Below are 23006 nucleotides of genomic sequence, written 5' to 3' on the forward strand. Positions count from 1 at the left end.
TTGGTAACCTGAAGTCATATAGCTGTGTTTCAGTTTTACTATAATCATCCCTGAAGTTTATACAGATACCATATCACGTTGAAAGAAATCTATTTGATAGTACTTAAATACCAGCAATTGAACTTCAATTGTAATGATGAAATGCTCCTTTCCATAGAGGAAGAATTAGTATGTATAGCTGCTCATCTCACTCAAATATAGTACATGAATGTTTAAGTACTTTCACTAAAACAGAAGTCATACTATAACATGATACCGTACTACAATTGTAGTTAACTAGAAAATTCAAGGATGTTATAATTTAAGTCTAAGCTCTCCTGTACAATAAATCAAATAAATAAATACCATGTGCATTTGTTTTACAAAATGGTAGCATGTTTATCTTGCCAGGTTATACACTGCCATTTCACCTGTTCATTCTCTGGCCAATCTTACCTTGAGCTTTCTTACAAAGGAAACTCATCATCAAGTTTCACTTAGATAACATGGAGTCACTGTACAAGATGATGAATAGTTAATTCTGAAGTCAAACACAGGAATCACATAGATAGTTCCTCTGATCGCTAAGTTCAGAGAAAGCTTGTTTTGCATATCCAGGTACCACTTTGGTTTTTTCAGGAGTTCTGTGGGTTGTTTCTGAGTGGAGTTTTTTGTTTTTAATTGTTCTGCAAGTCCTGTAACTCAATTTGAAGTAGCTATAAAGATAGCATATGAAGTTTACCTTGGTTGCTTTAAAATTACTTTTCTGTGTTTTCAAATAAATACAACACTTCTATAATCCCATTTAGAGTCCTCAGCAGGGCCTAGGAAAGATGGGGGCAAGAGGCAACAGCTAGTTGTTACCATGTTGAGAAGAAAGTTCTTACTCTTGCTAAGGCAATCTATTTTTCTCCATAGACACAGGCTACAAAAAACAAGAGTAAAAATTAGAACTAATGAACCCTTAGCCTCAATTCACCTTGTTTCTAATTGAATTTTGCCATTCACTTCACCTCACTCTGAGTGGGCGTTAGTACACCAGTTCTGGAAAAGTGCAATGCAAGAATGGTATATCCAGTGAGGAAGCTCAAGGTATGATTATGTATACACAAAGGTAGCAATTTAGAAAGTTTATAAACCAACTGTCAGGCCCCTCTGTAAGGGCTGTACAGCCTAATAAATATCATAAGGATGACATCTGAAGAGACATTTATTTCTCCCCCGTCACCTCCCCACTAAGGGCAGCACATGCCCAACCAGAAAAAAAGAAGAGAACTTGTCATACACTGTCCAATTATCCAGCACATCTTTTAATGGCTATTCAAAATGAGAGAGAAAGGTAGCACTGGCTCAATGGAAATTATGTTGGACACTGCAAGTCTGCTTCAGTTTTCCATCCAATTCTTTCTTTAGACTGGCAGTGGCATGAATTTAATGAAGGCCTTCAGAGGCAATGATGGAAGAAACAGCAAGATTCAGAGGCTTTCACTCTAGAGTTGGCAGACAAAAAAGTGATGGAGTTTCACGATCACTTGGGGACCCACATTTCAAAAGGAAGACTAGAAACAGCAGCTTTAAACCCCAGAGTAAAGGGACAGACTAGGATAAAACAGCTGGCAAAATGGAAATGATGGCATATAACCCAGTAAGAAAGACATTACCACGAGTGTTTTATACTTCAGCAATTTTCATTAAATAAAATTATTAAGTGCTTTCCCATAAACAAAAAGGATGCTCATAAAGTCCTTCTGGCACAAATATATTTTCCTATCGAAGCCCTGTAAACATGCCACCGAAGTTTAGTTTTAACCAGCAGAGTGAGCTCACTAGAAATGCAAGTGAAATCAGAAAAACAAATTCATTTTGAAGTTTCTAAGTAAATACTTCCTAAACAATATGGCATTTACATCAGTGTGCAATATATTAATTTTGAAAGTGATAACTTCAGCATGAAAATTACTTACCTGTAATTAAAGTTTTCCACATTGGCCAATACATAAATCCTGATTTTTGGTACTGCATACTTTATCTCTGAAATATTTGAAATGTCATATTCCAAATCAAAGTCAACACACATAAATATTTAAGTTATATCCAGCCTAACAAAACCCACCTCAGCCACTGGAAGTAATTTAACAGTGTAGTGTTCAGTAGTATGTAAAGGAGTTTTAGAACAAAAGGACTATACAGGGCACACTAGAAATCTGAGGCACTGCTGTACATTTATAAAGGTAATTCATGAGACATGAATTGCACCAAGTCACAGAAGTGATAACTGCTTTAGCATTTGCATTCAGGACAAGCATTTTAAATAGTTCAGTGTTTTGGGGGATGCTCTTTTTTTTTCTTTTGTAATTAAATTAATGCTGGCTCTGTAGTTCTGAGGCAAAAAATAGTTTAGGTAACACTCTTCTTCCTTCTCCCCAAAAAAGGGCTTCCAAATTTTAGGTTTAGATTCAGCCTTCAACTATGCATTAAGATGCAGAGCAGACAGAGCTCTCTGTGCATACCTGTGTTGTGACAAATTTGATAACATCTCAAAGATGATTACACTATACAAACAGGTTTAAGAAAAATTACCAAGTTTTACTTAAAAGGTTCTATCAATGAAGATGTGGTATATAAATATATACAGTACCTCCACTTCAAAAGTCAGATTTATGAACCAAATGGTTAAAAGCTTTATGAACCTAATGAACAGCAGATTTTCATTTAGGCTGCCCAACATGGCTATTAGCAGATTACTTAATTTTCTTCAGGTGGTAACCTACTTTTTCACAAAAATAACGGTCTTTTTTGCTAGAACAACTCTGGTGATGTTTTCATAGCTGTATTCCTTTAAAATGCTGCTGGCAAAAAGAGCTATTTTAGCACAAAGTACTTTTTAACAAAATAATCACCATGGTTAGCTTCATTCAAAATCTAGCTTGCTATGCACTGGACAGAAGAAAAATGAAGTTTTATCTGTGTTCAAGTGCATTAACAACAAGTTTTAAAACTAGTAGCATATCTTAATGAAGGTTCAACTGACAGAATAGGTGCCATCAAAAAAACACAAGTTTGTTGATGATCAAACTGCCTAACAAAAACCGACAGTAACTGAAACTACTCAGAGAAAGCTGGCATGATTTTCCCTAATTTAACAAATACATAAATCAATACCTGGCTAAAATTAGATTTCTTTGATTATACTAAGTCACAATTTCAAGAGCATAAGCTACAGTCAGTAAAGGGCTAGCAAATTTGTGCATAAAATGACTGATGCTTTAATAAGAAGTGATTTTACATTAAAGGCAGGCCACCACAGAAAAGGATAGAGGAATAAAACACTTTGGTTTTAATTTTTTAAGAGGCTCATATTTCTCATTAGACTTAAAAGCCGCAGCTTTTCACAAGCTACTCTCACTGGAAGTGTTGTACTTTGTAGAAAACATTAGAAGGATTATCATCATTTTAGTGATGGACAGGTTTTACTTCAATCTTCACATAGTATAAGAACACTGATCAATAGTTTAGATGCACAGTATTTATTTCTTCTGCTGGAAGGCAACTATACTTAATTGTACCCAAGACACTTCAAATCATTCAGAAATACGGCATGCAGTATCCAAAAGTATGGCTCTGAGGATTTTTTTTTTTTTTACATTAAGCATAAAGAAATTTTATAGTCAACATTCAGTTATATTTCAAGAAAACTACCTATTCAGAGTTCTAGTTCTTTGATGCAGCATTAAGGATTAAAACTTACCACTTTACCAGGCCTTGCCCATGTGCAAATAAATCCCTCCTGACAAGCAGTGACTATACAGTCTTCAAGAAAAATTAACACAGTCAGTCTTTCATGTGCTATCTTTTTACAGATAAGAGGCTCTAACAAGGGAACATCTTCCATTCGGGGACAGAGAGGTGTTCCCAAAGTTTTAGCTGGGTCCGTTTTGGTTTTAGTAACTAGGTTCAGTTTGTCACTGCTCTTGCTGGATATATGTCCCATGCTATGATTTCTCTTGTGATCTTTTTCATGGTGTCGTTCCTTCCGATCATGTAGCGATAAGGTTGCAAATTTACTAACGCCAGAAGCAATGGCACCATCCATGACACTGCTTTTACTGCCAGCATTTGAGACTGCAGAATGTGGAAGGCTGTTTGACCGTGGAAGAGGAGGGGGTACAGAGTTTCCAGGTGTTGTGATACTGTTTCCATTACTTCCTGGGTTAGTTCCACCACTTCCAGCAGGTGGACTTGTGGCATTCATAACATTTGTATGTGTCCTTGCTCTTGAGAGAGGTTGGTGGGGGAAGAGGATATCTTCTGTAAGATCCCACAAACAGAGCTGTGTGTCCTGGCCTACGGAACCAAATCTATATGTAACGCTTACGGGACGACTGTCTGTAGAGTTCCTTTTGGATAGCCTAGATTGAGTACTATTTGCTCGATCTCTGCCAAAATGAAGGTCTTGGAAATCCTCATCACTTCCACTAAATTCCATTGGGTCACTCTCTTCTACACTAGTGGTATATGGATCAAACGCAACAACACTGACCCATGACTTATGTCCGTGGCCTCTCGCTATTACTCGACAGTCCACAAAAGACCATACTGTTACCAAGTCATCCTCTCCACCTGTCACTATGTATTTCCCATCAGGACTCCAACACACGCACAGCAGTCCTCCAAAGTAGCTTTTCATTGTACCATGCAATTCCACCGAATCAAAGTTAAACACACGAAGAAAACCATCCTGGCTCACACACGCCAAGAACTTCCCATCTGGGGAAAAGGCAAATTCATTCAGGGCACCCTCACCTACTGTCCATTTAAGCAGAGGGTTTCTTGTAGATTTACTCTTGCAAGTGTGTACTGCAAAACTTTCTCCTTGTTTAAGTAGCTGGTAGTGTGGGACTGTGGTACCACAAGTGTGCTCCACGTTATACAAGTACATATTGCCACTGGAATGAGCTACTAGGAAAAGGCTTTCCGAACCTGGTACCCATTTTACACAGGTTACTCTGGACTTGTCTATTAGTCTCTGTGAAAAACAAAGAAGATACACATCAGAAAGTCTGAAAATTAAAGTTTTAATGATTAACGGTAAATCTCAGCTTGGGGAGGGAGTGGGATGGGGAACAATACTTCAGTGAACTCAGCTTTCTAGGAGTGAGCTATGTTACTGCATTTGCAAAAACTTATCATCTTATCAGGCAGTAAAGAGGAAATTATTTTTAGATAAAGTGCTACCAAAGGTTATTATTATGGTCCAGTCACATTCCACAAAGAACAAACTTCAATCAAGCCAATCTGTTGTTATGAATCTAAAGGCAGCGTTCTTAGCTTTATTTTTCACTGTGTAGGTTGAAGAGCTTGAAAAGGAAACAATCAAGAAAACGCAGATTTAGCTACAGGGAAAAAAGGCAGTTACCGATCTATACTACATAGGTTACAACAGTAAACTGAGACTCTGGTTTTACCTGAAACCACAAATAAGATCCATCCTCTCAAGAAGAAATTAAAAAAAAAGGAGGCTTTAGGAGCCTTTACCAGGTTTTACTGATTCAGGGAAGAAAAGCTACAGAGACATTCAGCCTGTTATCAGGTGGCTGAAAAGCTAGTAACTAAATGCACAAGGTTCAGTGAGTGAATTGAAAAGGCACCACATACTCTTCACCTGGGAATCCCCACCCTCCAATTACTTTTCTTTCATTAGCCAAGGACCACTCAGTCACCACCTTAGAAGTTCCTTTTTAATAGAGTCTAACACTGCAAAAGAATGAACACACACATTAAACAAGCATTCCTGATCATAATGCCTTCAATTCTGTAAGAACTGAGAGATAAAGTGACTCCCTAAATTTGCTAGTGTAGCTCTGGTGGACTTCTAAAATGTACCAAGTTGGCCATAGCATGACTCAAATGCCACTCTGAGACAACTAATTCTTTACATGCACACTGAAGATTTGCATTTGACATAGACTGATAACAGGCTGAAAGAAAAGGTGAGCTACACTAAAGGCAAGAATGCAAAGACAGAGCCTAAGGAAATACCAGGAGAAGTTACAAAAATGTTAAAAACAAAATAAACAAAACCCCAAAACAAGGAGAAAAAAAAAAAAAGAAAACCAAACCAAACAAAAAACCTACCCCAAAACAACCCTAAACCCTCTCTATGCTGTTTATCACAAAAACAAACCCCAACAAACAAAAAAACCCCAACCAAACAAAACCCAAACTAATGGATAATGCGTTAACTGTTACCCATTCTGGGCCTGTACCTAACACTGGAAAGCAGCATCTGATCATTTTAGATCATACTTCTGCATATACTTTTGTTGCCCAGTGTTAAGACTAGGAAGCCTGTCTCCTGTGATTTCTCATTAGTTAAATTAGCGATTTTGTACTTGAGAGCTGAGGTATGTAACAATCTGGGCTTTTCCTCAAATGCAGTAACTTCAGAACAACACATTCTTAGCTTCTGTTGTGATATTTTAGGTAGTTTGTCATGTGTTCATTGATATTTACTATTCATGTTTTAGTAATGATGGTATCAAGTATTAAATAGTTACCTGGTACACACCAAGAGAATACAGTCAGGGTACATCAGCCCAACTGGCTTGCTATAAGCAGAAGTCTTCTCATCATGAAACTATCGTTAACACAGCAACACAGCACAATTTCTTGCTCTCCTGTACTAGAGCAGCTCAACCTGACATGCACCCTCTACTCACAAGAAGAGTTGCTCATCTTTTATACTAGAAATGACATTTTAAGTCCATAATCATGTTAGGCTACACAATCTTAAATACTGTACAGGAATCCTGGAAGCCTGATCTTCACTTCAAGGAGAACATGAACAAAACAGAAGATTGCCATCTGCAATGAGAACAGATTAGCTCAAGGAGACAAGATACAGAGAGACTATAAGCTGATACATAGCAACTGACTATATACAACTCATCTTTTTCTCAACTAGCAGAGCTTTAAATTCAGCAAGATGATAAAAACTCTAAATTTAGCACTTCCTGAAGTTTTAAAAGCTTTCAGCTGGGCTCAGGCACTTCTGCAGCACAGTGGAACAAGACCTGAAGTCAGTACGACCAACAGCTGCATTACAAAAATGGACTGAAAGCAGTACAAAGCAATCAGGGAGGTAACTGGGATAAGGAGCTTATGTCCAGTTTGGTGAAGGAATAATAAATGAAGGAGCTTCAGTTACAAGTCAGAAAGACAAGGAGGCCAAGATTATCCTGGTAGCCACGTTTTGCACAAGCTTGAAGAGACAAAATTATAAGCATAGGCCACAAGGAGTGAAAAAACTGAGGCAATCAAGAATGTGCATTAAGGCCTGACAAAGAGCTTTGGCAACACAGGCATAGGAAAAGTTTATTAGGAAATAAAAATGCAACTTAAGATTTTAGTTAAAATAAACAAAAGAGTAAGATGAAAGAATTATAATTCAATTTGCTAACTTGAGAATAACTAACTACCACCTGAAAACAACTGGATCTGTGAGGCATACTTGGTTGGTTTTGGAAATAAGAAAATGCCACTCATTAAATTCTGACACAGCTAGAAGGAATACTACTGCTGTAACAGACTGATTTAGGTAGGCAGCCACAAGCTTTATAATAGCATGCATATCAGCCTTTCAAGTCTCTATGGTCTTCCGTACCAACAGAATTAAAAAGAGTAACAAGTTAAGGCTGCATTAAAGTCTTTGCATTTTAAGTTCAACATAACTTTCTGTGTCATAACAGGTAAAGTTGTTTCACATATCACATATGATTAAGTGCTATCCTGATTGCTTTATCACAGGTGATAGTCAAAAGGCAGCTTTGGGCTACTGAATCACCAAATTACTAACAGGCCAGGTGGTAAATTCTATTACCTCCAGTATTCACATTAAATCTGTCAAAATATACGAACCCTTGTTTAGGCCACCTTCTGCCTATGAAGACAATGTTTATTCTCAAGCACTCAACCCAACAGCCAAGTTTATCTTAAAGCAAACTGGCTCCAACTCAGTGCTCACTAATCTTTCTCTGAAACGGCTTTTAGCTACAAGCCGAAACTTCAAAACACTTCCAGGCCAAACTTCAATATCGTAACTCAGATCAAAAATACAGAGTTTTCTAATTGGTTCTACCTGCAGATAACACCAGTGTAAAACCCAAGAATTTGTTATTTAACTCCAGCCTACTCTGCATGCAGTTTTGGTAGCGCTGAACAAATCCTTACGCTAGCTTCGTAGAAAACAGATAATCTCATTTACTTTCCACCAAACTGCCAAAGGATGCATTCCCACCACAGGGAAGTAATGCTTCCCGAGAAAGAAAAGACGAGTGGCAAATGGAAGCAGCATCCATGCTTCTATAACTTGTGGACTACCACAAGCTGCATTGCTGTATACTGTATACTTCTTTAAACTGTAGACACTAGACAGTAAATAACAAAGGCACGTAAACACACACTGGACCTTTATTAAATATTTCAGCAGAAGTTTTTCCCAAAACTACAAGAGTGGGAAGTGTTCTGTGATACGAAACACTAGCTGTTATAATACTTCTAATGCCATTTGTAACACTTGCACTACTACCATGCAAGATTAAGTAGAAGCTGTACTTACACAAATAACTTGTTCCCATTCCCATCCAAATTAGCACTCCCAGTGGTGAGTTCGGTGTTTTTTGGTTTGGGGTGGATTGTGGTTTTGTTGTTGTTTTTTTTTTTTTTTGGGGGGGGGGGAGGAGGAAGAGGAGTAAAAGGGGAGTGCAGTAGTGCAGGCTGAAGGGTGTTAGGACAACGTTAAAATGAACATTTCAACTATGTATGCAGAAGTTTCAACTATGTATGCAGAGTACTCTGCAACATTTAGAGATTCTCCAGCACTGTTTCGCACTCAACACAAGCAGACAGAGCAGGTGGGAAAATGCTAGGTAAGAAGAAAAGCACCCCTCTTCTGATCTAGCTGTAGCTACTTTTAGAAATCTGAGGAGGAATTAGACACCTCTAATTATAAACCATCCCCACTGAGAACAATAGTTCAACCTTCTTTGCACAAAGACAGAGCAAGGCAACACATCTCTGAGGTGGGAAAGATATGCTTGCTCAGTTTGAAAGCTGAGCAAGGCTTACCTTTATCTGCAAAGCTTTTATCCAGATTTTAAATAGCTAAAAAAACCCAAAACAAAATAAAAACACACCCAAAACCAGCCAACAAAAAAAAAAAAAAAAAAAACACCACAAAACCAAACCGACCACCAAAGCTCTTTGCTATTTGCTATTACCCCCCACAGTTCACCTGCAGCTGGATTAAAACACAAAAGGGAGAATAAACACCCCACACCCCAAAAATACCAATCATCTCCCCCAACCCACCCAAATTCCTATTGCTGTCCTCTGCAGAAAGTGCTGTCAAAAGCTGTACCAGTTACCAGATTTCCTTCCTTGTTTGCATCCAGACAACTTAAAATTCTAAGAATGCCAGTACTACCAGGTAATGGGAGCCAGTGGCCCGGTAACTAGGCATTAGTACCTCCAACAGTACCTCCTTCTATCTTCTTACCACACAGCAGCAAAAAAAAAGTAGATGAAGAATTTCTTTCAGGAACATCACATGGCTAAGACCACACAAGCCTTCGACTTCTTCTATGCAGCATTCAGCTTGATATCTTAGTCTTGCCCATGCAAGCCTACAGGAATCCTTGATACAGTGTCTGAGTACCATCCTACCCATAAAAATCAGTATTTTCACCTTATTAAATATGTTGACCAGAATATTAATTAAATAGGAAATAAATGTTTTCTTCTTCATTCAGAACCAGAAGCCTCAGAAACAGCTGACTGCAGAGCACATGTAGCAACATCTAGATCTGCAGACCTTCTTTCTCCTCAGTTAACTGTAATTAACACTAGTCACAGTATTACACAAACTAGAAAGTCCTAATTTTTAATCTTAACCCCCCAAAATTTCTTCATGAATAATGTTTTTGTGTAGCTATTTCAAGACAATGAAACAGCTGAAAAACAAAGGTGGTGACTGAACAATAAGCTATATAGACAAAGTCACCTACAGGACTTTGAGAATCTAGGATCTTTGACACCACAATCACATTGCATGCAACAATGTTAAGATTTCTACTTACTTCCTCATTAAATAATTTGCTAGTTTCTTTTTTAATAGGGTCTATAAGTTGGACCTGGCCTGCAGAGAAGCCCACTAGAAGAGAGACACTTTCTGCTGTGGCTGTTAAGTGATTGAAGTCATGGCATGTAGGTTGTGTTCCTTTGTATATCCTTTTGTCTATTGGTTTACTCAAGTCCGCAGCCTGCAAAGAAAACAAACAGAGTTAAAACAGTTTATCACAATGCATGAATATAACCAGCTCTACTTGCAAATAAGGTTTATACTAAGCAATAATTTATGTAGTCACAAAATCCTACTTTTAGAAGAAACTATTCAAAAGACATCCCAAGATGTTGTCAAAAGGTCTACCTTTTCATATAATGCAATACCTCTGTTTTTCAACTTTGCTAAACACTATACCTACCCCTAGCCTTTGCAGGTTGTCACAAACCAGTGACAACCGTTCAGTAATACAGAAGCTGCAGTGAGTCCTCAAGACAATATATTCCCAGAAGGCTCCTCCAGCCAGAAGATTCATACCATCACAGAGGCAAGTTATCTTCTACTTTTTCTATTACCAGCTTTCTCAATATTGAGTAGAACCAATTTTGGATTAAGAACAGCATATTTTCAATCACCTGATTCTTGTACTGTAAGTCTATCCTTTTATAACAGAGAAACGTAAGATATTGGTCTCAATTAAAAAAATATCAACTAGATCCTAGGACAGCATTTTGCTAGGAACACCGACTCAAGATGCTGATGCTGTTGATTATAAAACACATTTTAAGCCATTAAGCTGCAAAGTAATTGTGCTTCTGACACTGAACACAGACTTCAAATACAGTGCTAAAATAAGACAAAATAAGTGCAAACAAACTGAGGAACTTTAATATAAGCAACTGAAGAGCTGGCACTAAAGTGTCAAAAGAATCAAAAGAAACGGAAAAGCAATTTAAAATGCCTTTTCAGTTTTGTCATCTATGTTTATCCCCGTATCATTTGTGAAGACAACCTAACCTTTCATCATCCAGAGATTAAAACCCACACATTTCATATGCAAGATCATACATCAGGTTCAACTTTTGTTTTTTTTCAATCCCTATTTACTAGGTTAAGAGTCTGTAACTAGAAAGCTGCAGATACTCAACGATATTCCAGACCTGTGATGTAGCTGTGATTTGAGACTCCTGATTCTAATTCTGACATACACTTTTTCACTATTGTTCAGTCAGAGGAAATCAGGACAGCAACATACAAAACAAAACTTCTTTGAGGAAGAAGACAAGCTTCGCACAAAAAACCCTTGAGGATAAGGTCTAAAGAGCAGCAAATCCTCAGTGTGCATAGAACTACACAAACAGAAACTAGACCAATGAATACAGAAAAACTGTAACTAGCTACACAGTGAATCATGTCATGTGAGCCATTTCCGAAGTAAATTTAACCATGATGTACTCATAATAAGCGTATATACACAACGCTATTAAAGCTGCACTTCTGTTTTGCAGCATTTATTATAAACCGGTTTAATCAAGCATACAGCCTCATGGTTGAAAACTCCAAATGAGATGATGTATTCCAAGTTCTAAAGTCAGCAAATTATTCTCCAGAGCCCAGAAATCCATTATAAACCAGAAAAGAGTATTAGCAATACTTTACAAGGAGAACTTAAATAGAATACTAGCTCTGCTGGGAGATCATAGGATAAGACACATGACCAACAAGGAACACACACATACAGATGTAAATATGTAATTGGAAGCTGAAAGATCAAATCCTAGAGGCCACACAGATACCTCTTATACTGTGCAAGATTCCCTTGTCCTGTATCATTACAAAATAAATTATATCTAGAGCTAACTCTCAAAACTGAGGTAGCATCTCTACCTGGAGACCATTCTACAGAAACATACAGAAAGAAATGAAGAGTTAACAAGGTTAACCTATGAGACTCAAGGTTGTGTTTTCTGGACAAAGGCTCCAGCAGGACCCAATGCCTAAGAAGGAACATCCCTTTTAAAGCAAACAGACCTCAGTCCAAACCATGCTGAACAGAGAACCGCAGACTCTCCCAGCCAGCAGAAAACATGAATATTCCCAGGTGTTTCTCCTTCTGAATCCTATCCTTTTCAGCAGCAAAGAATCAATAGGTAGCTATTTTTAGACTGGAACTATACCTTGCTATTCTGTCTGACTGAGGTTTTATATCACTAGCTTCTGTTTTTGTTGTCCGACAAATTTGGTGTGACTGAAGTTCCCAGTCTTCTGAAATTGCATGATAATAGATCTAGCAAGACATGAAATTCTGATAAATTAAATCTAAGCACAGACTTCACCATGCTTGTTATAGCTGTTCTCTGGGAACCAGATGGCAGTGACAATCTGTCTGAACTTAAATGGAGTAAAAATAAACTAATTCAACCCAGAATTAAACAGGCTTCTACTGACAGGGATGCTCCGCCTTTTATTTACATGCAGCTAGTGTTTTCAGTTAAAATATAGTTGTCTCATGGAGATAAGTCAAATCTCCAAACACAGAAGTACTCTACCAGTCTTGATCTCTCTTAATTGAAAGGGCAGATTCAATGAGCATAAGAACTAGGAGACATTTTCTTTATTTCTGCACAGCAGAATGTTGCTATTGGATTTTGCTAAGAACAAGAAAAGTGCTACTCAAAATCCAGCTGTGCCTGGGACTCTGCATTTCATTAGCTCCCCACTAAATCCATTTGCTATAGCTATTTCATGGAAAATCCAATTCTCAGAAAAGAGCTTTTACATGGGATCCAAGTCCATAACTGCCAAATCCCAGGACGTGATACTATCTACTAAAGAAGATGATGTGAGCTGTCACCCTCTCAGAAGAATGATGTACTTTAAAAGAGAACAGAAAGATCTTGAGATTGTTACTGAACATGGAGGTTAAAAAACACAGATCAGGTACTCTCACCTCCACCTGAGCTGGCAGCAAGCTATCTGCATACTTCCTGTCTCAGTTCCTGTAAGATCTCCTGAAAAGCACTCAGCACTATTTCAGCCTGTCCACTTTGAGAAGCTTACTCCACTGTGGACGATTCGTGAGGAGAGCAACAATTTTTAATCACAACTGAAAGAAGGATGGGGCATCTAATGTAAGGCTAAGAAAAAAATACCAGTCTCCCTTTGAAGAAAAATCTGAAGCTATTGAACTGCATCTTAGCTAATAAAGACTCTGGTGTTAGCACCCTGGCCAAATGATACCTGCATCAGAAGTCTTTCTTTCCAGCATAAAGGGTATCTCATGTACCCCTTGGGCAAAGCAATGAGGAATGGTGGTTATCAGGCAACAAGAACATGAGGAATTTCACACGCCACCTGTCTAAAGTCAGTGATACAGCTGAACAAATTAGTGTACCCTGGGCATCAGCAGCTTCTTCATAGTCCTGCCACAGAACAGATTTAAAGTCTCTAGAGAGCCCTATGCTTACTTACAGAAGAAAAAAATGGCCAATTTGCCATTTAGCTCTTTGTGATAAATTCATATTCTAGAAATAAAATGTGAACCATGTAACACTTTTGAGGACTTCCTAGTGTCATTTACTTAACTCTGACAGCATACTCTCTTAGCAAGACTAGCCCCTCTCTGAAAAAAAAAAAAACCCAAACCCAAACAACTAACAGTCCAGCATTTGCACATTCACCCTGAATTCATGACTTCCAGCAGAAAGGCAGTCTTAACCACAGCATGGTAGCTTGACCCTGGCTTGACACCAGGTGCCCACCAAGGCCACTCTATCACTGCCCTGAGCTAGACAGAAGAGAAATACAACAAAAGGCTCATGGATCAAGATAAGGACAGGGAGAAGATCACTCAACAGTTTACTATCATGGGCAAACCAAACTTGACTTAGGGAAACTAGTTTAATTTATTACCAATCAAATCAGAGCAGGATAATGAGAAATCAATACCAATCTTAAAAAAATTTTCCCTTCACCCTTCCTTTCTTCCTGGGTTTAACTTGACTCCAGATTTTCTCTGCCTTCTCCCCCACAGCGGTGCAGGTGGATGAGGAATAGGGAATTGAAGTCAGTTCATCACAAGTTGTCTCTGCCACTCCTTCCTCCTTGGGGGGGCAGGACTCCTCACATTCTCGCCCTGCTCCAGTGGGGGCTCCATTCCACAGGAGACAGTTCTCCATGACTTGCTCCAGCGTGGGTCCCTCCCATGAGGTGCAATCCTTCAGGAACAGACTGCTACAGCCTGGGTCCCCTGCGAGGTCACAAGTCCTATGAGCAAACCTGTTCCAGCGCAGAATCCTCTCTCCGCACAGCCACAGGTGCTGCAGGAGCCTGCTCCAGCATGGGATTCCCACAGTGTCACAGCCTTCTTCAGGCATCCCCCTGCTCTGGCATGGGGTCCTCCAAGGGCTGCAGGTAGATATCAGCTCCACCAGAGACCTCCATGGGCTTCAGGGGGACACCCCACCACACCATGGTCTTCATCAAGGTCTACAGAGCAATCTCTGCTCCAGCTGCAATTGCTCCTGCACACTTTTCCCTCCACTTCTTAACTCTGTTATCCTAGAGGTGCTACCACCGTTGCTGATGGGCTTGGCCTTGGCCAGTGGCAGGTCCATCTTGGAGCTGCTGGCATTAGCTCTACAGACATAAGGGAAGCTTCTCGCAACTTCTCATAGAAGCCACCCTGTAGCCTCGCCACAGAAACCCAATACACACAACTCTAAGTACCAAAACACTAGGAAGAAAATAGGGAAAATAAATTATTATTATTATTATTATTAATAATAATAATATAGTTATGTAAGTCTGAAGCAAAGCATTTAAGTTTTCACATTCCTATGTTTGAAATGTCTGATTAGGATGGGCATCAATAACCTCTGTTCCATAGCTGTATGTAATTCTAAGGTCAAAGCCAGATTAACACCTGTCCAAGATTCATTCTTTTTATGTACTATTCATCCAAGACTTAGAGCTTTCATACTAAGATTTCCAAAGTGAATCATGTTATTTCAAAGTCAGCATTTAAACATCCTCCTCAACAAATGTGATTTCTTGCTGTACCTTTTCTTTCCTAACTTAATTTGCACCTTTCTACAAATTTTAGTTGAATGAAATTTATCATAGATGCTACATTTCCTTCCAAGTTACAAAACATCTGAGTTCAGAAAAGGAAAATAGTTAGTAATTTATCTCAGATAATTTCAACTGCAGTCATCAAAATACTCCCTTTAGATACTTAGTAATATTTAATAGCACATTTGCCAAAAAACTGGCTTTCAGTGGGTCATAGCTGTGAGACTGAGACAAAATATTAGGTCTTTAAGCCTAGAAGTGAGGACAAGCGTTCAATAAAAATTTTACTTCTGAAAATCGTCTTAAGAAAATCTCTCTTGTCCAGAGAATTAATTGATCTTAAACAGCAGATTACTGGCCATGTACATAAAGTTCTACTGCAAAATAAAAAGAGAAGACAGAAAGAACCAAGACACTGTACTTTTGAAAGCAATTTCCTCAGCATTTCTGGAGCTTGGAATTCATAAGTGGTTACCCATAGCTTGATCTGTCTTCAATACTTCGCTGCCCAGGGATTTAATGGTCCCTGGTCTAAAACCAGAACAATTTGAGAAAGCTGTGCTTGTTATAATGCTATACGAGTAACATGAGTAATAACACTAGGAACTGATTTCTAAGTGAGTTTTACTGAACTTCACAGATGCTCTTTAAAACCCAGCTGGAAAAAAGAGGCAAGGTAACCCCTGCTGATGCACCTTGCCGAGTATCCCCTCATGAACAGGGCAGTCTTCCAGGACTGACTTGCTCAATGTATTAGCAAGGACAGGGAAAATTAAACCATAAGGCCCCTTACAGCTTGTGTATTTTTCCTCCACGTCTGTGCTGGTCTTCTTTTCCTTACAGCAGAGCTAGCTGAAGGTCAGAAAAAGCTGAAGAATATGGCAAGAAAGCAGAGTTATGCTAGGCACTTTTGTAGAATTTTCTGGTGGGATCTATTTTTTCTGTACACAAGTATTTCTGCCAGAAATACCAGCTTCAATATTCACACTGGAAAGCCCTCTCATTATTATTAAAGGAGTGTATTTCCAGATTATTTTTTTTCGATACAAAACATACAATACAGCTCACTTAACATTAGCAATAAAATCATCTGCAGCTATTTCACAATTGCTTCAAGCTGGTCTGACCCTGCTTTAGGCAAGAGGTTACACTAGACTCTCAGAGGTCCCTTCCTACCTGAATAACCCTGAAATCCTAAGCTTAGAAGCAATCAAAACAGCGGCAACATGGCCACTCCCAGCTTACTTAACAGATCTGGCTTATGTTTAAAAGGAACTTTATGCAGGAAGAAAACTACAGAAACAAGTAAGGTGTCTTTCCCTATGAAGAGTGCTGATGGAGAGAAAAAACATCTGCTTAATTTATATGAGACACACAATAGAAAGTCCAGGCAATGCTTCCTGCAATTACAAAGCCCTAATAAAACACTTCACTGCAGTTCACAGTGCCAAAGCCAATCTGCAATAAACTGGCTCCTACAAATATAACTGCATGGCGGCTGACAAACTGCTGACTAATGACCTTAGCTCTCTCAGCAGAAAGTTTAATGTCTGAGAAGAACTCATATAAATTCTGGAGTCAGATTCAAGAACCTTCCAGGTACTGTACAAGTGAACAAGCATTCAGGGACACTTCAAAAGCGCCCCCAAAAAATTTATAAACTAGTCAGAAAGCTTCAGGGAATACTTGTAAAGGAGTATAAATTCTCTTTAGGATTCTATAAAAAGCCAGTAGACAATCACCATCTGTAAAATTGCTCTATTTACACCTACCTACGATAGGTTTCTTTAAGGACGGTTTCTTAAGTAAGAGCTGCTCTCTCCATACCTGAATGATGTGCTTAGCTTTAATGGTTGCATAATAGGTCTTCTCTGCGTATACACAGACTAGTTTGAGTGTCTCCCAAGCCTTGCAAAGCCATCAATACTAGGGACATTTCAGGTCTTTATTTGGCAACACTGTGTTCAATGCAACTGTGCTTTAGACTGGCCAGATCTGGTAACCTCAAGAAAACTAGTTTTGCTTCTAAAATCTGGCTCATCTTTCAACTCTATGAACTGAGGCAACAACAGCTTGACACTCACAACAGCATAACTACTGCTGGATTTGCTGCCAATTTATATAAGGGCAAGTATGAACTAGAACACATATGTTCATACAAGTATGAACAAGCATATACATTCACTTTCCCTTATTCCTCACCAGCTGAAGGCAAAAGAAACTATAAGCAAGAGATGAAATCTGCACTGGACAACATGAACTTTGAAAATGAAAAACTACAAAATTGGGCCCACTGTAGGAGAGGATGTGGCTCAAGACGATCTTAAAAAACTGAACGTGCAAAACTCGACGAGACCTGATGAAATCCATTCACGGGTCCTGAAGAAGCTGGCAAATGAAGTTGCTAAGCCACTGGCCATCATATTTGAAAATTCATGGCAGTCAGGTGAAGTTCCTGACAACCGGAAAAAGGGCAATATAACCCCCATTTTCAAGAAGGGGAAAATGGATGACCGGGGGAATTACAGACCAGTCAGTCTCACCTCTGTGCCTGGCAAAATCTTGGAGCAGATTCTCCTGGAAGGCATGCTAAGGCACATGAAAAGCAACAAGGTGCTTGGTGACAGCCAGCATGGATTCACTAAGGGGAAATCCTGCCTGACCAATTTGGTGGCCTTCTATGGTGGGGCTACGGAACTGATGGACAGGGGTAGAGCAGTTGATGTCATCTGCCTGGACTTGTGCAAAGCATTCAACACTGTCCCACATGACATCCTTGTCTCTAAATTGGAGAGACATCAGTTTGATAGCTGGACCACTCAGTGGATAAAGAACTGGCTGGATGGCCTCACGCAAAGAGTTGTGGTCAATGGCTCAATGTCCAGCTGGAGATCAGTAACGAGTGGTGTCCCTCAGGGGGCTGAGGGTGTCGGGACCTGTCTTGTTCAGGCTGGGACCTGTCTTGTTCAGCATCTTCGTTGCTGACATGGACAGTGGGATTGAGCGCACCCTCAGCAAGTTTGGTGATGACACCAAGCTGTGTGGTTCGGTTGATACGCTGGAGGGAAGGAATGCCATCCAGAGGGACCCTGACACGCTTGTGAGGTGGGCTGATGCCAACCTCATGAATTTTAACCATGGCAAGTGCAAGGTCCTACACGTGGGTCGGAGCAATTCCAGGCACAGCTACAGGTTGGACAGAGAAGAGATTCAGAGCAGCCCTGCGGAGAAGGACTTGGGGGTGCTGGTCGATGAGAAAATGAACATGAGCCAGCTTCAGTGTGCGCTTGCAGCCCAGAAAGCCAACCGTAACCTGGGCTGCATCAAAAGGAGCATGACCAGCAGGTCGAGAGAGGTGATCCTGCTCCTCTACTCTGCTCTTGTGAGACCTTACCTGAAGTATTGTGTGCAGTTTTGGCGTCCTCAACATAAAAAGAACATGGAACTGTTGGAACAAGTCCAGAGGAGGGCCACAAGGATGATCAGGGGACTGGAGCACCTCCCGCCAGGTTGGACGAAGCCTTGGGTGAGATGGTTTAGTGTGAGGTGTCACTGCCCATGGCGGGGGGGGGGCCCCCCTGAAAATAGATTATCTTAAGGTCCTTTCCAACCCTAAATATTCTATGATTGTATGATTCTAAAATTGGGGCAAAATAATTAGCATACAGGAAAACAAGATTGGCTACTTCTAACACACTGCCTCAAAGGCTTTAGCTTGCTTTCTCTAGAAAACCTCCAAAAAGCGTAACTGCCAATTTGTGCCATTTTTACTTCCATCTGAAGATCCCAATCTTCGAGACACGATTATTATTAATTTGGCATAGGTGGCATATACTCTATTTTTCTAATACATATTTTTTATAATCTCAAAGTTCAAAATAATTTGCATTTATACCTGCTGCCAACAAAATCATTTCAAGATTTACTTCCACTTAACAGAACATTTACTCTCCTGCACAACACAGTTCCTCATAAATGGGTTCCTGTATCTTTGCAGAAGGTTTTTTTATAAGTTACAAAGGACTTGATTAAATGCTGAACAGGAACACTTAAGGCATGTGACAAAGAGTTTCTAGGATACTGTGTAAGAACTGCTCTGTTAGTAGAAACAGGGACACAACATAATTTTATTTAACCTAATTTTTTCAAGTGTTCCACACAATTCCTCCATAACAAAGTCTTAAAGATCAGTTTTGTACAAGGTTGCCTGTAAATTTGGGAAGCTATTTGATATTCTTCTCCCTTCTACATTTAACTTCCACTCAGGGCCATAGAAGGCATACATGACTCTTTAAAGGAAAAAAGCACTACTTAACAAGATTTCAGTATTTTTTTCATAGCAGAGACAACTATGACCACATACATTACAAGCTCTCATGCAGACAACTGCACATAAACCCACATTTAGGCAAAGATCAACTTTGGTTTCTGAAGCATCCAATACACTAATCATATGCTGTTTCTAGCAGAATTATTCTGAGCACTCAAACAGAGCTAAAAGCATCCACTGGTTCGAAATTAATCTATGTGAAATTCATATGTATACAATTGTCAAAATCAAGAACATGGATGCGAACACAAAAAACCATGTAAAAGACTGGTTGATTCATGACTTAGTATAACAGTGTTATAAAGCTGTTGGCATTAAACCAAAATATTGGTCAGTTTACAGTACAGATCATCACATCCTAGATATTGGAAGTTATCTAACATGAAAGCACCAGCCTACCTACAGCCCTGGAAAAAGTAGACATTTTAAGAGTTCAGAAACTCAGAACAGCAGACTCCCAGAAAAGGAAAAATCCTTTTTTTTTTTTTTTCCAAACTCCCATTACTTCACAGGTGCATACAGAATCAACTCACTATTTTGTTTCATTGTAAGACTGAGCAAAGGGCATTAAAGTAGGACAAGAATGTTAACACCTCTGAACTACTGTAAGGCAGGGAGGCTGAGGGAAAGTCAAACAAGGTTTTGAACCCCTCAACCTAAAAAAAACCCCAACCAACAAAAAAAAAAAAAAAACAACAAAACTCCTCCATCTTCTGAGCAGAGAACACTGCTGCTGCCTCCAGCTGTCACAACCCAACAGAGGTCTTAAGTCACTGAAATTGTTCCTTTAGAAACTTATTTTCAATTCAATACATTACCCATTTAGTAAAATGAATAATTTTTATTATGAGACCCAGAGATATTTTTTTCCCTTTGAAGGTGCTGGACAGTGTTGAATGTAAACATAGGCCAAGCCCCAGCATGTTGCCATGATTTGTCCCTCTCTGGTATGACCAGGATGACAACACACCTCATTTAAACATTTTACTAATTTTTCTGGATTTTGCACTTGTTCAGTGGTGAAGTTGCAAAGCACTGGAGGGGCCCGCTGGCCTCATACTTGCCCATACTATCCCACACACACTGCCACTCATGACTGTCCAGCCTCAGGGAAAAATCTCTTGATCCTCCTATATCATCATCTAACCATAGACAAGACCCAAACCCGACTTTGCTTAACTTTCGAGATCAGATGAAATGGTCATGGGTGAAACACACTCTGTATGTGTGCCAACATGGTGATCCCCATCACTATCAGCAGGCAGATCTCAAGTGTACCCAAAGGCCATTCAAGACCTTCAGAACTCTCAAATGATGCTGTAACTAGTTGGGGGGGGGGGGGTCTATTGTATTACAAGTCCTGAATTAAACTGAGAATGCTCAAGTTTGTGATTCTGGATGAGTTCATGCTGCATCACCTGGTTTTTACTATGGAAACTCCATTTTAATATTTGGGTTCAGTAAATTATGAAAATGATTTGGTAAAATGAGTAACATTTTACCCGTAACACCCATACTGACAATACTCCTTTTGAGTAGAAGGCCAAACCACATTAAGTGTGACAGTGCTGTTCAAAGGCCCAGGTCAGACCCAAAGTGTTCTTTCTAGTGAACTGCCCACAGCCTCCAGCACAGCTCTCCCAGAGCAAGCCTGGTCAGCCTGAAGAGGTCTACGAGCTTAGCATCTCCAAAAGAAACCAAACAGCCTACCAACTTCAGCAAGTAGACTAGAAGCACTCCAAGTAACTCAAGCAATCTTAAACCGTGCTGTAATTCAAATCATTAAAACTTCAGGGAAATGGCATGACACTGTATCTTAGCTTTTCAAAAGGTGTTTGTATCTACATATTCAACTAAGTCAATTTTTACTATACCTGCAGAAGAACATGTGTCCATTTCCTCCCTAGAAGCACTCCAATACTTGAAATCACTCTTCACACAATACTGCTGTACTGTGATAAAGAGCACAAGATCCTGAACTTGCTCTTGAGCGTCTAAATAATTACTCAGAAACCTGCACTGAAGAACAGTTAGCAAAAGCAGTTCCTTTTGCAAAGTTCACCTTAACTGTGCGTGTCAGTTAATGACATGATCAATTCAGATAAAACCAGACTTTGATTTCAGTATTAGGGATTTGGCCACACTAAACCTGTAAACAGGCTGCTTAAACTCAAACAACTCTGAATATAGCCACTGTATCACACACTCCCAACAGACATGAACTGAATTAGGTATTCTATTTTGGTTTAAGCAATTGGTTGCTCCCCCCCTTCTTTTTTTTTTAATAGGAAGAAGAGAAAAGGTGGCGTGATATCAGTATTATTTTCTCTTCCCAGTGGCTGGTCTACAGAATTCTGGCTTAACGGTGGCTCAGCCTGCTGGATGAAAACCTTTCCAACAGAAACCTTATTCAGAAGCTATGTTCTGCACGCAGTGCAGACACCTTCCTCCTCTTCTCCCCCTACTCAGCTCTTTTTAAGGATATATGTAAGAAAGAGATCTCACTGTGCAGTTTTAAGTTCAAAACAACGATCTCAGGGCTATTAATAAACCATGGGTAATGGGTCACATTTTTATACCGGTATCACCTTCCCTGGCTTAAAAATTAAGACACAGATCTAACAGATCATGGCACATGCATATTTCATAATCATGGACTGCAGAACTGAACCACAGTACAAGACTTTGTACTCCCAATACCATTTATTCTATGGTAGGCAGAAATAAGTTCCAAAAGAAAATTCAAGGAGTTAGCTGCATTAATGCATTGTTGTCCATGCTAGATTTCTTTCAGAAGGCCATTAAATTTATCCTGGGTTCAGCTCTAAGTTATTGTTCTCCTTCTTAGTAGCTGGTGCAGTGCTGTGTTTTCGACTTTAGTCTGAGAACACACCAATGCTTTTATTTGTTGCTAAGTAATGCTTGCTCTGATCAAGGACTTTTTCAGTCTCTCGTGCTCTACCAGTGAGGAGGGGCACAAGAAGCTGGGAGGAAGCAGAGACAGGACACTTGACCCAAACTAGCCAAAGGGGTATTCCATACCACAGCACATCATGCCCAGTATATAAACTGGGGGGAGCTACCCAGAAGACCCAGATTGATGCTTGGGTCAGGCTGGGTATAGATCAGCAGGTGGTGAGCAACTGTATTTTGCATCACCTGTGCTTGTTTTTTCCCTTTTCCCACCACTTAGTTTTTTATACTCTCCCCTTGTTGTTGCCCTTATCGTTATTATTATTGGTGGCAACAGTAGTGGGTTTGTATTATACCTTAGTTATTGGACTGTTCTTATCTCAACCTATTCTTTCGATTCTTCTCCCCCATCCTGGAGCAGGAGGGAAAAGGGAGGGATTGAGTGAGTAGCTGCATGGTTCTCAGTTACCAGTTGGGCTTAAACCACAATAAAATTGCAATTAAAGAAGTTTTAGAACCCTTTACAGGATTTCTTTGCATTAACTACTGCGTGGAACTGTGAATATTGCCATATTTTAACACCCACTTTCT

General features: G+C 39.5%; 2 protein-coding genes across 10 annotated transcripts in view; one reads left to right on the forward strand and one right to left on the reverse strand.

The window, feature by feature from the left end:
- MOK (MOK protein kinase) overlaps window positions 1-23006 on the forward strand; it is a 158379-nt gene that overhangs the window by 26599 nt on the left and 108774 nt on the right.
- The window catches only part of WDR20 (WD repeat domain 20), a 50303-nt gene that overhangs the window by 8389 nt on the left and 18908 nt on the right, over window positions 1-23006 (reverse strand). For 3 of the 9 annotated variants that reach the window (XM_061376247.1, XM_061376249.1, XM_061376253.1), the window contains 2 exons: window positions 10116-10298; window positions 3728-5005 (listed from right to left, as the gene is read on the reverse strand). In XM_061376247.1, the coding sequence (XP_061232231.1) occupies window positions 3728-5005; window positions 10116-10298 (1461 nt within the window). Of the gene's footprint in view, window positions 1-897; window positions 1470-1943; window positions 2011-3727; window positions 5006-5029; window positions 5337-10115; window positions 10299-23006 lie in introns of those variants that run through there. The other 6 variants (XR_009728914.1, XR_009728913.1, XM_061376248.1 and 3 more) reach the window with 6 other exon arrangements.

This window comes from Neopsephotus bourkii, unplaced genomic scaffold (genome assembly GCF_033783945.1).
Source record: "Neopsephotus bourkii isolate Nb327-2 ecotype Australia unplaced genomic scaffold, CSIRO-AGI_Nbou_v1 NB_1707, whole genome shotgun sequence".
In the NCBI taxonomy this organism is placed as follows: domain Eukaryota; kingdom Metazoa; phylum Chordata; class Aves; order Psittaciformes; family Psittacidae; genus Neopsephotus; species Neopsephotus bourkii.